The sequence below is a fragment of the Microcaecilia unicolor genome, chromosome 13 (genome assembly GCF_901765095.1).
Source record: "Microcaecilia unicolor chromosome 13, aMicUni1.1, whole genome shotgun sequence".
NCBI classification, from domain to species: domain Eukaryota; kingdom Metazoa; phylum Chordata; class Amphibia; order Gymnophiona; family Siphonopidae; genus Microcaecilia; species Microcaecilia unicolor.
The window spans coordinates 92,628,066-92,644,854 of NC_044043.1; the positions used below are offsets into that span (position 1 = coordinate 92,628,066).

Sequence of the window (16,789 nt, forward strand, 5' to 3'; positions counted from 1 at the left end):
ACAGATTGAAGGGGGGATAGATGGCTAAGTGGGAGGCCGGTGAGGAGTAAGTTGCAGTAGTCCAGGCGAGAGGTAATGAGAGCGTGGACGAGAGTTCGGGTGGTGTGTTCAGAGAGGAAAGGGCGAATTTTGCTGATGTTAAAGAGGAAGAAGCGACAGGTCTTGGCTATCTGCTGGATATGCGCAGAGAAGGAGAGAGAGGAGTCAAAGATGACTCCAAGGTTGCGGGCAGATGAGACGGGGAGGATGAGGGTGTTATCAACTGAGATAGAAAGTGGAGGAAGAGGAGAAGTGGGTTTTGGTGGAAAGACGATAAGCTCGGTCTTGGACATGTTCAGTTTCAGGTGGCGGTTGGACATCCAGGCAGCAATGTCGGATAAGCAGGCCGATACCTTTGCCCAGAAGGTCTTTCACACACTGGCATTCCCTCATATTTATCTTTGCTAATTACATCTCACATTCCGCAAAGGACACTTTGTTGCTTCATGATGGTTGTCTACATATATCCCCAGTTGAGTTGCTTATCTAGATTTTATTTACCAGTGTGCATTTTTGTGTGCTGTACCTCTGCTTTGGAATTCATGCCATTGTCCCTATGTTCAGAGTTCTTCTTTCCCAAATGTAAAGCTGCCCTGAAAAAAAAAAAATTATTTCAGCAAGGCTACAAGGTCCCATAGCAGTAGATGCATACAATTCTGTGATGCTCTGACTCTGCCTAATCTCTCTAACTGTACTCTTTCCTATCCTATATTGAGTTTAATTTATTTTTTCTTCAAATCCTTGCTTAAAGCTCACCTTTTCAATGCTGCTTTCGGAACCTAACCTTTCAAACATATAGACTGCCCCAATCTGCCTGACCTATCAGATTGACTGTACATTTGTCTCTTAGATTGTAAGCTCCTTGAGCAGGGACTGTCCTTCCATGTTAAATTGTACAGTGCTGCGTAACCCTAGTAGCGCTTTAGAAATGTTAAGTAGTAGTAATAGTAGTAGTTTTATTGATTTTCGATACAAATACAATCAAGAGCTACTACTACTAGTACCTGACATTTCTAAAGTGCTACTAGGGTTACGCAGCGCTGTACAATTTAACATAGAAGGACAGTCCCTGCTCAAAGGAGCTTACAATCTAAAGGACAAATGTACAGTCAGTCAAGTAGGGGCAGTCAAATTGGGGCAGTCTAGATTTCCTGAAAGGTATAAAGGTTAGGTGCCGAAAGCAACATTGAAGAGGTGGGCTTTGAGCAAGGATTTGAAGATGGGTAGGGAGGGGGCTTGGCGTAAGAGCTCACAACATAACAACAAGTAACATTTTACAAAGTATGGCAATACCGGAGCTCACATGTAAGAAGTAGCTATCCATATCTAGGCTTAAAATTAAGTGAAGAAAAGAGATAGGCAGAAAAGAGAAAAAGGAGGAAAGAGGGGGGGGGGGGGGGGGTTGGAGTGTACAGATCAAAGTATAAAACATGCATAGGTCATAAAAATACATCTAATTGAGTGGTTATCACTGTACAATGCCGAAATATGATACAAGTGGTAGCCATTTCTCCCGATATGCAGCAAAGCGAGAAGATGTCTTTGCAAGGTGTGATTCGTATTTGTAGATTTTGGAGCACTAAGTTCCACCATTCCTGGTAGGTGACTTGGTGCAAGGATTTCCAATGCGAGAAAATGACCTTCAGTGCCAAATATATTGAAATGACATTTGTTTCTTTCTGGTTTTTATTTATAAACTACTCTTACATTCTTAGGAAGGTTTTTACATTAAATCAAATAAGCCATAATCATAATAGCTCAGGCAGGATGTTACTTGAACATCTCCCAGGTTGCCATGGTCATTCCAGGAGATTCCCTGCTACCTAAGGGCTTACATTTCTGCTAGGATTTTTAATTACTATACTTGCAGCCTGCCAGCCACACCTAACTGCATATTAATGCTATCATTTTAGCCTGCAAGCTATATCCATCTCTTGAGTACCTGCATTTCCATAAGCAACTGATTTGCTCAGTACGGTCTTGTACCCAGTTTATAGTTGAAATTGCTTTGCTGCTCCCTTAATGTGTCGATACTCAGATCACAGGGGTTGGGGCATGATGCTGTCTAAATATTGACATTTATAGGTTTTTAATTTTGTCTTTCTCTAATTTATTCCTTATCTTTTAGGGAATGTACAATGCCACCACCCGGCAGGTGGAGACTGAGCTCTTACCTTGTCTGCGTCACTTTGGGATGAGATTTTATGCTTACAATCCTTTGGCTGGTATGTGCCTTGGCTAGAGGAAGGTGGGGAATGTGTATGTGAGGTGTTTTTTTTTTTTGTGTGTGTACAGTAAAATTATCTTTTTGGTGGCTGCATTACTCATCTCAGGTACACGTTTGCTACAGCTTAGAACATTAATGCCATTACTTCTGTAATGAGCCATGAGGCATGCAAGGGAGGAAACCTAGAGGATTCTTAGGGCTAGATGCACTAAAGTCCTCGGAAGAGCCGTTCCCTTACCGATTCCATAGCGAATCGGTAGAGAACGGCCATGCATCAAGGAAATGGAATGCCAATGAGCTGCTCGTTGTAGCTCACTTGCATTCTCTATTTCCTCGGAAAACAGTCGGCCGGTCGAGCATGCGCAGAGCAGCCAAGCATTATGCTGACTGCTCTGCGCATGCCAAGGACGTCCAAAAAGGACGTCCCTGATGAACACTGCCAGAGCCGTGGGCTGGAGCCCAAGCTGCAGCCGCCGGTACAGCCGGTGATCCCTGCCACCCCACTCTCGGAAGAAGGGGGTGGATTGCGGCTGACCGTGCAGACCCTTCTCCCCGGGAACGCCCGGCTCTGGGGGCGATGGGGGGTGAGAGTTGCACCAAATTATCACCGCCGGCATCGGGACGTGCGAGGACGCCTAACATGGACGTCCTTCACTGAAACATTAAGAAAAAAAAAGAAAGGACGGCCCTGACGAACAATTGGACGTTTTTCCCCAGATTTTTTTGTGATGGGTGTTCTTCTGCGAGGACGTCCAAATAAAAAAACGATTTAGACGTTCCTTTCGATTATGCCCCCCTCCAGGTCTCTCTCCGCCAATCACAGCGTGTTTAGCTGACACCGGTGACAGCTAAACGCGCTGTAATTGGCGGAGAGAGACCTGGAGGGGGGCATAATCGAAAGAGACGTCTAAATAGTTTTTTTATTTGGACGTCCTCGCAGAAGAACACCCATCACAAAAAAATCTGGGGAAAAACGTCCAATTGCTTGTCAGGGCCGTCCTTTTTTTTTTTTTTTAATGTTTCAGTGAAGGACGTCCATGTTAGGCGCTTTAGAAGGACAGCCCTGATGAGCACTTGGACGTGGCTAGGCAGTGAAGGTCGTCCATAAAGGACGTTCCTGACGAGCACTTAGTCGTTTTTTTTTCCCGATTTTTTTTTTGTTACATTTATAGAAGTTTTTAGAGGCTACACAGCCCCAACGTGAGGTACAAACCTCCAGTGGCATACCAAGGTGGGGGCGGTCCGCCCCTGGTGCACGCCGCTGGGGGTGGGGGGTGCCGTGGCGCGCGCCTGCTCTGAGTTCGCTGAACTTCGTCGCTCGTTCGCTGCAGCTCCTTCTGCCCCGGAACAGGTTACTTCCTGTTCCGGGGCAGAGGGAGCTGCAGCAAAGCGAAGTTTAGCGAACTCGGAGAAGGCGCGCACCGCGGCATTCCCCCCCCCCCCCAGTGGCGTGCACCCGGGGGGGGGGTGTCATTTCGCCGGAGGGGGCGGCAAAGGTGTCATTTAGCGGGGGGGGGGGGGGGGGGGGGGGGCGCATCAGCGCTCCGCCCCGGGTGCCATCCAGGCCAGGAACGCCACTGCAGACCTCCCGTTAGATTTTCCACGGTTAGGCAATTAGAAAATGGTAGTGCATCTCATTACAATACGATTTATACACATTGGGGTACTAATTTGCTCATCTGCATTCCGTTTTCGTTAGCTGCTACTGTGATCGGAAAATGGCTCGGAGAAGCATTTAGTGCATGCCACGGTTTACTACTTGCTCGTTAATGACTCGTTAAGTTTAGTGCATCTGGCCCTTAGTCCTGAGATCATTCATGTCCCAGCAGGAAGTTTCCCTGTAGTTCTCTTGAGGCTGCAGTTCCACCACCCATCAGTGCTGGTAGATGTGGGGTGTGTTGGGTGTCCATACACATGCTTGAAGCTTCTGTTCTTGCCAGTTGCCACTGTCAATTCTCAGAGGGCAAGCAGGCAAGATATTCTCACATGTGACGTCATCCACAGAGGCCGGTGTGGACACTGCCAACTGTCACTTTAAAACTTTGAGGCAGTGCCCGACCAGCAGTTAGCATTTTCCGTGGAGCAGAGAGGTTAGGTTTCTAATCTCTCCTCAGCATGTCAAACTTTTCGCTTTTGGTGCCTTCCCTTTTTCGGGATTTTTTTTCTCATATCTTTCTTTATTAATCTTGTTCAGTTTATTGGTTTTTTCAAATTATTTTTTTCGTGTTTGGCCTCTGAGCCCTTGTTTTAGCTGGGAAGCATTGACCATTTTTGGAACTACTCGATCTCCCCAGGCCATTGAGCCTTTTGACCTTGGTTTGGCTGTTCTTCCCTCCATGTCAACGAGGGTGCCAGGTAGCTTTAAGAAATGTACTCAGTGCAATAGGACCATTTTAGGCATAGACCCCCATAACTGATGTGTTCAGTGCTTGGGTCCGGAGCACCAGGACATAGTGTGGCCTCTGTCTACGCATGCAAAAGAGGACACTTAAAAGCCCATAGAGTCCCATGTGAAAAACCTTTTGTCTCGGCATGAAGCATGGTGGGGACTGGCACTAGATGTGGAACCTGCATTGGTGTCGGCATCAACATCGAGAATGTCTGACATCGTACTCTGTACTGTGACTGTGTAAGGACTCTACATCCTCCTCTTTGGTGTCACGTGCATTGAAGGATCTGCAGTGTAGAAAACCTAAGAAGCATCACCATTGTTCTCCCTTCCAACACCTCCCCTGCATCGCTATCCTCAATGCAGGGCAAGTGTCCATGTCGCAGTGACTGCTGTCCTTCTCTACAACTTATTTCTCAACAAGAGCTTCTGAGGTTCTGTCTTTCCTATGCCTGCACAGGCTATAATTCAGGCACCGCTTTCTCAGATGGCACTGACACCTACTCTACAGGAGGAAATCTGGACTGTGCTAAAATAGGAGCTCTCGAGGCTGCTGCATACACAGTCTGTTCAGGCTTACAGTGTGCTTGCTTCAGCCTCAGCCCAACCTGTAGATGCATTGGAGAGACAGTCATGGGAATGGTGCCACTCATCGGCTTGGCATCAACTGTCAGTGTCACCATGAATCTGATCGACGCGTGCGTTGAAATTGGCAGAGGAACTTTCTCCAGGCTCGGAGACTCATCTTTCTCAACATTCTTCCATGTAGAGCTGATGCTGTAGTTGACACACTCTTCCATGTACTACTCAAGAGGAGTACTTTGAAGAGTCAGATTGTGACCTCTCCTGGGAGACTGAGCAGCGCCCACAGGACCTCTCAGCTGTGGAGTCTTAAGGCATCCCATCTGACCCTTCTCCACTGCCTGAGATGCGCAAGTCTCCTCCAGAAAGTATATCCTCATCACAAAGTCCTTACCATGGATACCTCCATGGTAGGTTGGGGTGCTCATCTCAATGGTCTCCATAGTCAAGGTTCTTGGTTCCCGTAGGAAAAACATATCAATCTACTGGAATTACAAGTGGTCTGGAATGCCCTCAAAACTTTCCAAGATCCCATCCTCAGATGATTCTTGTTCACACAGACAACCTGGTTGCGATGTATTACCTGAACAAACAGGGAGGAGTGGGTTCTTACCACTTCTGTCAACAAGCAATCCAGATATGGACTTGGGCAGCTTGTCAAAACATCTGTATAAGAGCTGTTTATCTAGCTGGCAAACAGAATACAGTGGCAAACAAATGTGAGTAGCATCTTTCATCCTCATGAATGGTTCCTTGGCTTGCCTGTGGCTCGTCGAATATTCCAACAGTGGGGGACCCCAGTGATGACCTTTTTGCTTCTCCTCAGAGCAACAAGCTTCCCAGCTTTCTTCCAGAATCTATGCTTCCAGCCGTATAGCCCCAGAAGTCTTCCCACTTCATTGGGGAACGGATCTTCTATATGCATTTCCCCCACTGTCTTTTGTTGGGAAAACTCTTCTCAAGCTACGTTGAGACCAAGAAACCATGATCCTAATTTCTCCCTACTGTTCACGTCAAATTTGGTTCCCTCTTCTTCTTGAGTTATCGTGAACCATTGAGGTTAGATCCTTTTCCAACCCTAATAACACAGCATAAGGGATCCCTTCACCATCCAGACCCTTGCTCTCTAGCTTGGTTTTTGACGACATAGATTTACATTCCTTAAGTCTTCCAGACGGGGTCTCTAGGATACTCTTAGCTTCTAGGAAACCTTCTACACAGAAATGTTACTGTTTCAAGTGGAGAAGATTTTCCCACTTTCCTACAGCTAGAGCATTCGACCCTGCGAGGTGCTCTCTTTCTACTTTTATGGAGTACCTCCTGCATCTTTCCAAATCTGTCCTCAAAACAAACTCGGTCAAAGTACACTTGAGTGCCATTAGTGCTTTTCTGTCTAGGGTTGATAATAAGCCAGTTCCCATTCATCCCTTGATAGTTAGATTCATGAAAGGTTTATTTCATACCAAACCTTCTGTCCAACCACCTCCAGTAGTGTGGGACCTCAATATCATCCCCGCAGCTCTCTTGAAACCTCCTTTTGAACCACTCCAATCCTGTTCTCTGAAGTTCCTCATGTATAAAGTATTGTTCTTAGTAGCACATACTTCTGGCAGGACAGTGTGAGCTTCAAGCCCTGGTGGCAGACCCACCTTACACAGGTTCTACCACGACATGGTTGTTCTCTAAACCCACCCCATATTCCTCCCTAATGTGGTATTGGAGTTCCACCTCAATCAGTCTGTTGTACTTCTTCCCTAATCCTCACTGTGATCCTGGAGAAGAAGCATTGCGTACCTTTAGACTGCACACGTGCTCTAGCATATTTTGCGGAGTGTACAAAACCTCATAGGAAGTTCTCCCAACTTTTATTTTGTCTCATTTGATCCTAACATTAGGAATGACCATCACCAAACGTACTATCTCCTACATGTATGCTCAGGCTGGGCTGACCCTACATGGCCGTGTCCTCCACTCACGATGTAACAGCCATGGCTGCTTCATAGTAACGTAGTAGATGACGGCAGAAAAAGACCTGCACGGTCCATCCAGTCTGCCCAAGAAGATAAATTCATATGTGCTACTTTTTTTTATTTGTACTGTCCTCTTCAGGGCACAGACCGTATAAGTCTGCCCAGCACTATCCCCGCCTCCCAACCACCAACCCCGCCTCCCACCACCAGCTCTGGCACAGACCATATAAGTCTGCCCAGCACTATCCCCGCCGCCCAACCACCAGCCCCGGCACAGACCGTATAAGTCTGCCCAGCACTAGTCCCGCCTCCCAACCACCAGCCCCGGCACAGACCGTATAAGTCTGCCCAGCACTAGCCCCGCCTCCCTCCCAGCTCTGCCACCCATTCTAGGCTAAGCTCCTGAGGATCCCCCATTTCTCTTCTGCCTCCATTGAAGAAATTTGCAAGGCGGTGACATAGTCTTGTATCCACACCTTCACTGCTCACTATTGTCTAGAGCATCATTCTAGGTGGGATAGCTGGTTTGGACAAACTCCGGCCCTTTTTTCCCCCACCAGACTCACTTTTTCTTTAGTTGCTAAGATTATAATTATATTTGTGAGCCTGGCAGCTAGTGAGTTCCACATGTGAGAATCATTCCTGCTTGTCCTTGAAGAAAGCAAAGTTACTTGTCTGTATGTATTTATTTTTATTGATTTGATTTATTGGACTTTATTAACCACCTTTATGAAGAGATTCACCCAAGGTACAGTTTAACATAAAACTTAAAGTTTTATTAATAGCATAACAATAGTAAAAGGATCAAGTATAAACATAAATACCATAATTGAGGTAAACTTGAAAACAGCAAATTGAAACCTAATAACAGGACTACCGTGAAACTGGATCAAAAATATACACATTTAACAGCCCTGAAATTCAGATAACAGAGATAATACGATGTCAGCATAATACTAATGAAAAAGAATATAGCTATGATACTAATGCTTTTCTACAATACAGCTTACTATATAGCTGAGGGGCCATGTACAGATATATAGATGGGGACAAGATGCGTGGTATAGTCTTTTATAGATGGGTAGCTAAATTCGAGGTAAGTTCTTTGTACGGTTAATCAAGATATATGGAACTGATCTTAAGTTAGTGTGTAGCAGGGGCGTAGCCAGATCTCGGCGGGAGGGGGAGGCCAGAGCCCGAGGTGGGGGGCACTGTTTAGCTGTCTCCCCCCGCCGCCCGCCCCGCCACCGCATCAGGTACCTTGTTTGCTGGCGGGGGTCCCCAATCCCCGCCAGCCGAAGAGTCTTCTTCAGCGCTGGTCGACTCCGGCGCCCTCATTTTGTGATCATCTGTTCCTGACGCTTTACATCCTGCACGGGGCTACATGCACGGTGCAGGACATAAGGCGTCAGAAACAGATGTTCACAAAACGAAGGCGCAGGAGTCGACCGGCGCTGAAGAAGACTCTTCGGCTGGCGGGGATTGGGGACCCCTGCTAGCAAACAAGGTACCTGATGATTCGGCGGGGGGGGGGGGTCAAATGTAGAGGGGGCCAGGGCGTAATCTGTGGGGGCCCATGCCCCCACGTAGCTACGCCCCTGGTGTGTAGTAAGCTAGTCCAGGTGCAGATTAGAATGAGTGTATAGTCAGTCACCCTGTGTATTAAAGGCTTGGGAGAAGAGCCAGGTTTTCACCTGTAGCAGGTGTTCTCTGAGGACAGAAGTCATATATTCTCACACCCCTCCCACCTCTACTTAGCTTTAGTCTTCTTAGCTTTAGTTTTATACTGCTGGTCCTGTGCTTGAATGTTGGTTGGAAAGTCACTTGCACATGCGTAGTGGGGGCAGTGCCTCAAGTTTTAAAGTGACATTTCATTGTGGCAGTGTCCGTACCGAGCTCTGTAGATGATGTCACCCGCATGTGACAATATGTGCCCGCTGTCCTCTGAGAAAACCTGCTACAGGTGCTGTATTGGTGTGTGTGTATGGAACAAAGTATCTTAAGTTAGGGAGGGGTAAGGGTGTGTGTGTGTGTGTGGGGGGGGGGGGGGGTATAAACATGTTTAAAGACTATATTTCAAATATTGTTTATTAAATTGTATTTCTTGAATTGACATCATTAAAAAGAATTGAACTAACAAAGTTTCTTAAGAGGTCATACTACTACTACTACTTATCACTTCTATAGCGCTACAAGGCATACGCAGCGCTGTACATCATACACGAAAAGACAGTCCCTGCTCAAAGAGCTCACAATCTAAATAGGACAAACACACAGATAGAACTAAGAGGTAAGGGAATTAAAGAGAGGTGGGGATAAAAGGGTACAGGGCAAGTGAGTAGTGGTTAGGAGTCAAAAGCAGCGTCAAAGAGGTGGGCTTTTAGCCTGGATTTGAAAACGGCCAAAGACGGGGCTAGACGTACAGGCTCGGGAAGTCTATTCCAGGCATGAGGTGCAGCAAGATAAAAGGAACGGAGTCTGGAATTAGCAGTAGAGGAGAAGGGGACAGACGAGAGAGATTTATCCATAGAACGGAGTACCCTGGAGGGGGGCGTAGGGAGAGACAAGAGCGGAGAGGTACTGGGGAGCGGTAGAGTGAATGCACTTATAGGTCAGTAAGAGAAGTTTAAATTGAATGCAGAAACGGATAGGGAGCCAGTGAAGTGACTTGAGGAGAGGGCTGATGTGAGCATAGCGACTGGCGGAAAATGAGCCGTGCAGCAGAGTTTTGGACTGATTTGAAGAGGAGAGAGATGGCTAAGTGGGAAGCCGGTGAGAAGCAGATAAGCTCTTTGCTTGCATCTGATTGTAGAGATTTTTCTGTGCCCAGTGTGTGTGTGGAGAATCTGTGGGATCCAGGTTGGTTGCTTGCATAGGAGCCAGCTATTGGCTAAGCTCAGCACAAATTCCTTACCCTGCTGAATGAATCCAAGCCTGGAACTTGCCAGTATTTCGCTGCCTCTAATAAGTAGAGCAGATTAGACTGAGGCAGCAAGATTGTTCTAGAAGCTTTGCTCCTTGTGGCAGTCTGCAGCCTCTGATCCCCAGTGTTGAGCAGGGTTGCCAGGTGGAAAATTTTTTTCCCACCCAATCCAGCCTAAAAACAGCCCAAAACCCCGCCCCTGACACCCCCACCCCCGCCGTCATCAACCCCGCCCCCGCCGTCATCGGCCCCGCCCCCGCCATCACCGGCCCCGCCTCCCCCGTCATCGGCCCCGCCTCCCCCGTCACCGGCCCCGCCCAGAACGTCACTAACCCCGCCCAAAACGTCACTAACCCCGCCCCCCACGGCCGAAAAAACCGCCCGAAAAACAAGAAAAAGCCCAAAAAACCGCGACCCGCCGCGGGCAAAAATTTCCTGCGGCGGGTCGCGGAAAACCGCCCAATTGGGCAGGAAAACCGCCCACCTGGCAACACTGGTGTTGAGCCTCTTGGGGGCAGTGTCTCCAAATAGGTTACTTTTGTGCATACCATAGACATCAGTGAATCTCACTCCTAAGCCAGGGTCTGTGGCGTACGATCTCAGGCCCTCAAGTTTAGAACGATTGCATGCCATGGTTCCTTCTGAAGTTCATAAGATGTAATATATAGGCATCCTGTCTAGGGGTGTTTGAATATTTTTAATCAAGCTCGTAACTTCAGATACAATGGGGATATATTTCTGTATCTTTTTGCCGCATTTTTTGGTATTTCAGAATCTTCTCTCCCCCTCCACCCAATTCAGAATCTAGTTACTTAGAACGGACACCTTCATAATCAGTGCAATTCTGATGTTTTACCTCGATGTCCAATTTTATTCCATCAAGCAGTTGTACCCTCAGAGCTGGGGCCTGCACTTGTGTGGGGAAACAAAATGGGTTTTTTTTTTTTTCTATGTGCATCTTGAACTTGCATGACGATGAGCGCTGACGTGAACCCTTCTCTGCAGGAGGGATACTGACGGGGAAATACATCTATACAGACAAGGACAAAAGTCAACCCGCTGGCAGGTTTTTTGGGAACACCTGGGCTCAGGTGTACCAGAACAGGTGAGTCATAATTTCTCCTTCAGTCTCTAATGCCAGTTTCCGCAAATTGAAATAGATTGAAGGGCCGCCAGAGATCGTGTATTAATTGCAGGGTGAATTTTCACTTTTAATTGTGCAGCCAGAAGGGAGTAATTCTGCCGTTATCAGTAGATGTACTGTTGTTTCTTTTATAGGTCATTGATAACTAGTGTACACCAAATAAAACTGAAAGACTTTTCAAGTACATTATTCCTTAGCAGTCTTAAATGGCAACTCAAGAACATTCAGATGCAGACAACAGACCATCTGCGAGAGAGGGAGGGTGGGGGGTTATCTAGTATTCTATGCCAGGTGTGGCATGTATGATTTACCAGGTTGGCAAGAGGTTGTATATATGCTCGCAAGGTAAAGATCCTTTGGTGTTGAAGGCTAGAGTGCTAGACCTGGAGGAGAAAGACGAGAATGACCTTGCATGGAAAGACGAGAATGACCTTGGCATGGCATGAAGTGATCCTCTCCAAGTGATGTGTTATCCTCACATCAAGGGTGTGTCTCCAGGGCCATGTGTTCAGGAGGGAAGGGTTAGGGTGGCTTTTGTAGTTTAGTGATTTGCACATTGAGAATGTAGCTTGCAGAGTGGGTAGTGGGGTATTAGGAGTGCTTGGTAGCCTGGTGCAAACATGGAGGATATCATGTGCTGCCCAGATAGCGCGGGTGAGGGGCCAGCTGTTTTGATACATGTGGGGACTAATGACATAAGAAGGTATAGGAGGCAGGTTCTGGAAGCCAAATATAGGCTTTTAGATTGGCATTGAAATATCCAGAATTTCTGGGATCGTCTTCTAGGAAATGTTCTTTTTCAGGTGCAGGAACCTGAAAGCAGGCAAAGCTCCAGCTTATGTCTGGATGAGACGATGGTGCAGGAAAGAGGGCTTTTAATTTTGTCAGGAACTGGGTGATGTTTGGGGAAGGTGTTTATATGGGACATGCAGGTTATGAACCATTAAATAACTTTACAGCAGTAACTGAGAATTATGAGCAAAGCCTCTATGAACAGGCTACGAACAGGTTAAAGAGTCACTGAGAAGCTAAATAATAAGAAATAAGAATTATACAGAATGTGAATCTCATGTCAGCCTGCCCTTCTGTTGGAGACACAGGCAGATATGGAGTCATAACAAAGATATGTGTGGGAGGAAAATACTATAACGTAAGGGGGAAAATTTGCTGTTGACCATGGAAGCAGATAATGAAGGAGACATTAGTTGATGGGAAGATGGTTTTTGCAAAGTAGGATAACTTTACTGACCTTACTTATTATAAGCAAATATGTTATGAAGAACTCTGCTTCTGCAAAGATAGAATTTGCTAGAATGGGCTGGAATATGAGAGAAATGCTGATTTTGTACTTCCAATACTAGTCTATGAGAGAAAAGAGTATAAAAGGAGAATTATGGAGAAAGGCAACCAGAGAGCTAATGCCAGAGGTCACATTTGTGCCCTGGCTGCTGTCTCATATGAGAATTAATTATATTGCTTATTCTAATTGTATTCCTGATTGGTAAGTGTAATAAATAATTAGATTATTCTCATATTACTCTAGCCTTCTGTGTCTTTCTGTCTCTCTACCATAACTCCTGGAGTCCCGGACATTCCAGGTTAACTAGTACCTTTATACCTGGGAGAGGGCAGAAAGATAAAGGATGTTCCAAAAGGATTGGGCTCTGCCTCAACTGAAGGGGAGCTAAAACAAAAAGGAGGTAAAAACCCTCACGAAACCGTGAGATATAAAACAAAAAGTGAGGAGAGTGAATGAGGATAACAAATAGTTTGTTTATTCACATAAAAAAATGGCGTAACTCGCATTAGAAATGACCCGACACGGCCGTGTTTCGGCCCAAAGGCCTGCCTCAGGGGTCTTTGTAACCTCAGAGAATATGACTTGAAATGTGTACTCCAAGGGAAATAATAAGACAAAACTCTCGAGTCTCCTCTCTTCTAAAAAAATGTTAAAAAACAGAACGAACTTGTTATACTCCTCTCCAAAGACTACTACTACTACTATTTAGCATTTCTATAGCGCTACAAGGCATACACAGCGCTGCACAAACATAGAAGAAAGACAGTCCCTGCTCAAAGAGCTTACAATCTAAAATCATTGTATTTTACATTTGTATACATCTCTTTGGAGAGGAGTATAACAAGTTCGTTCTGTTTTTTAACATTTTTTTAGAAGAGAGGAGACTCAAGAGAGTTTTGTCTTATTATTTCCCTTGGAGTACACATTTCAAGTCATATTCTCTGAGGTTACAAAGACTCCTGAGGCAGGCCTTTGGGCCGAAACACGGCCGTGTCGGGTCATTTTTAATGCGAGTTACGCCATTTTTTATGTGAATAAACAAACTATTTGGTATCCTCATTCACTCTCCTCACTTTTTGTTTTATATCAACTGAAGGGGGAACCAGGCTGCTAGTGCTAATGTTTAAAAGCTGCTTCTTCTCTCCTTTTTAAACTAGATGTGTGGGGTTGGGGGACGGGTGAATCCCTCCAGGAGTGCTAGGGTAGTTGTTGGCTTGGGGTGGGGGTCAGTTTGCTTGTTTTTGTGTTGTGGGGAGAATTTAGAATTGGGGGGGGGGGGGGGGGGAAGGCAGATTGAAAGGAGGAATTCTTAACTGCTATGTTTTACTGTATGTAAGTTTCCCCATTGCCAGGTTTCATCCTATTTTGTTACATTTTTCTGTTATTTGGCCTCAAACTCGGATATTCTTGACCCATTTTGTATAATTTCCAATTTCTGTTCGGTTGGAAAGAATAAAAATTGAGGACAAGTATTCTGAACCTTTTACAGAAGAGGTTGCAGAAAAATAAAAATTGCAGTATTACATTAACATAAAATTGATGTTTTACCTTTTTTTTTTTTTTTTTTACCCTTTATTTTATTTATAGACAGCTTCTCTGATATAAATTAGAATATTTGAGGCAGTGTGCAAAAGTGCTTTCTTCCTACTCTTTTGTACTTCCAACTGAACTGGAACTATGATTTTCCCACTATTTGATTTGCATTTTTATTGTATTTCAGTACTGTAACTTTTGTGAAGATTTCCAAACATCACAATAAACTATGAGATATGTCTCAGCTCAGTTTTCAATCCGTTTCTCTGCCTGCTGGTTGATGGACACAACTATCCCACAGGTGGAATAATAGGCATGATTAATGGAAAGAAAATTATCAGGTAAGACCTAATTTCTCTCTTCTCTCTCCCCCCCCCCCCCCCTCCCCCTGTAGATACTGGAAGGAAAACCAGTTTGAGGCCATTGACCTCATACAGCAAGCACTGGTAGCAGCTTATGGTGCTAACAAACCCAGCATGACTTCTGCTGCTCTTCGCTGGATGTATCACCATTCCAAACTGCAGGTATGTTATTACTAGTTTACTCTAGAAAATTACTACTACTATTTAGCATTTCTATAGCGCTACAAGGCATACGCAGCGCTGCACAAACATAGAAGAAAGACAGTCCCTGCTCAAAGAGCTATGTAATAAAAGTGAGCCAAGTATAGGACAATCAAGCCATTGTGACATCACTGATGAGGTTGGCTCTTATTGGTGGCCTGAGGCATTATGACATCACAATATTAGCTCTGGTTACAAGAGACTACTACTACTATTTAGCATTTCTATAGCGCTACAAGGCGTACGCAGCGCTGCACAAACATAGAAGAAAGACAGTCCCTGCTCAAAGAGCTATGTAATAAAAGTGAGCCAAGTATAGGACAATCAAGCCATTGTGACATCACTGATGAGGTTGGCTCTTATTGGTGGCCTGAGGCATTATGACATCACAATATCACCTCTGATTACAAGAGACTACTACTACTACTATTTAGCATTTCTATAGCGCTACAAGGCGTACGCAGCGCTGCACAAACATAGAAGAAAGACAGTCCCTGCTCAAAGAGCTTACAATCTAATAGACAAAAAATAATAAAGCAAGCAAATCAATTAATGTGTAGAGGAAAGAGGAGAAGAGGGTAGGTAGAAGCGAGAGGTTACAAGTGGTTACAAGTCAAAAGCAATGTTAAAGAGGTGGGCAAACAACCAATAACTAGGGTTACCATATTTTGTCCTCTGAAAAAGAGAAATGCAACAAGATACAATGAACACAAGTGAAAAACAAGTATTAAGGTATGTCTGGTGGCAGTGCCTCTGCTTGAAAATCAAGAGTGAAGAAGTCAGGGCCTTGCACTTAGCTGGCTTCTGTGTCCCTGCATTTTGGGACCAGATCCAAGTTTTAGTGGTATTTCCAGAAATCCATACATTTCATTCTCAGGTGTCATAAATACTTTGGAAGTGTTTTCTTTCATACTGTAAATTGTCCAGCTTAAGCCCATTTTGTTTTGATATGTTAAGCGAGGAGAGAGAGAGCATAACTTACTAGTTCAAGTGAGGCCGACACCCCCTCCCGCAATAGAATCAGAAGGAAGTCTTGGTAAATAAGGTCTTTAGGAGGGAAGCTACCAACATGGGCAACTGTTAAGACTTGGTAACTAGGTCTCTCTGCATAAAGTGGGACCTGCGCTAAAATAACATTGTTTTACCACTAGCTAACCGTAGCCTACATTTTGAAAAGAATAAAAATCTTCTAATGTGGTCTCTTGCCTGTTGATTTAGGTTTTTGTGGGGCATGTCAGAAACCATTTACAAAGTATGTACAGTACCCCAGCCCCTCAGAAAGCTGCATCCCATGTATACCGGAAGCTTAATTTAGATTGCTGAAGAGCAAAGTACAGATCTCTGAAGTAATCAGCATTCACAAAGATAGTTCAGTTTGTATTATTTACATTTCATTGTCATCATCCGCTACTTAACCATAAAACCTCAGAATAGGTTACAACTATATTGACTAATAAATCCACAACTTAAAAAAAAAAAATTCCATCTGCTCTGTTCTCATTGTATGTGATCTTAGTGCATTACTGTGAAGGCATCAGTCTAAAAATGTCAGGATGAAATCAGAGAGGTTTACTTTCACACAGGGCCGCTGAGAGACTAGGCCGCCGCCCCCCCCTGCTGCTGCCGCCCCCTGCATTCGAAGCGGTAGTCGCAGATCGCCTCTCTTTGGGCCTTCCCTCGTCTGATGTAACTTCCGGTTTCCGCAAGGGCAGGACAGAGGGAAGGGAGGCGATCTGTGACTGCCGCTTTGAATGCAGGGGGCCCGGAGCCGAGGAGGCAGGTGAGACCGGGGACTGCAGCGCCGGTGCCCTTACCCCGGGCCCCCCTTGGAGGCCTGGGGAATTTTGTCCCCTCTGCGGCCCTGCTTTCACAGAGCACATGAAGTTGATTGGCAGGGTTTCTAAAGATGATGAACGTGTAGTGGAAAAACAATTTCAGTGTCTTCTTTCATAAATGTGCTTATTACAGCAAAGGAGGTTAGATGCATTGGTGCCTGTTTTCTTTTCTGGTTCGTCCATTGAGGTTTGGTAACCAAGGTGCTAGAAATTTGTGGCTATTATGTTTTATATCTAAATTTTAAAGTTATTTGAGCTACAACACTCCTGGTGTACAGTTTCTG

General features: G+C 45.3%; 1 protein-coding gene across 2 annotated transcripts in view; it reads left to right on the forward strand.

Moving 5' to 3' along the window:
* Positions 1–16,789, forward strand: part of AKR7A2 (aldo-keto reductase family 7 member A2) — a 29,990-nt gene that overhangs the window by 11,100 nt on the left and 2,101 nt on the right. For both annotated transcript variants that reach the window (XM_030222421.1, XM_030222422.1), the window contains 3 exons: positions 2,168–2,264; positions 11,136–11,235; positions 14,502–14,631. In XM_030222421.1, coding sequence (XP_030078281.1) covers positions 2,168–2,264; positions 11,136–11,235; positions 14,502–14,631 — 327 coding nt within the window. The remainder of the gene's footprint in view (positions 1–2,167; positions 2,265–11,135; positions 11,236–14,501; positions 14,632–16,789) is intronic.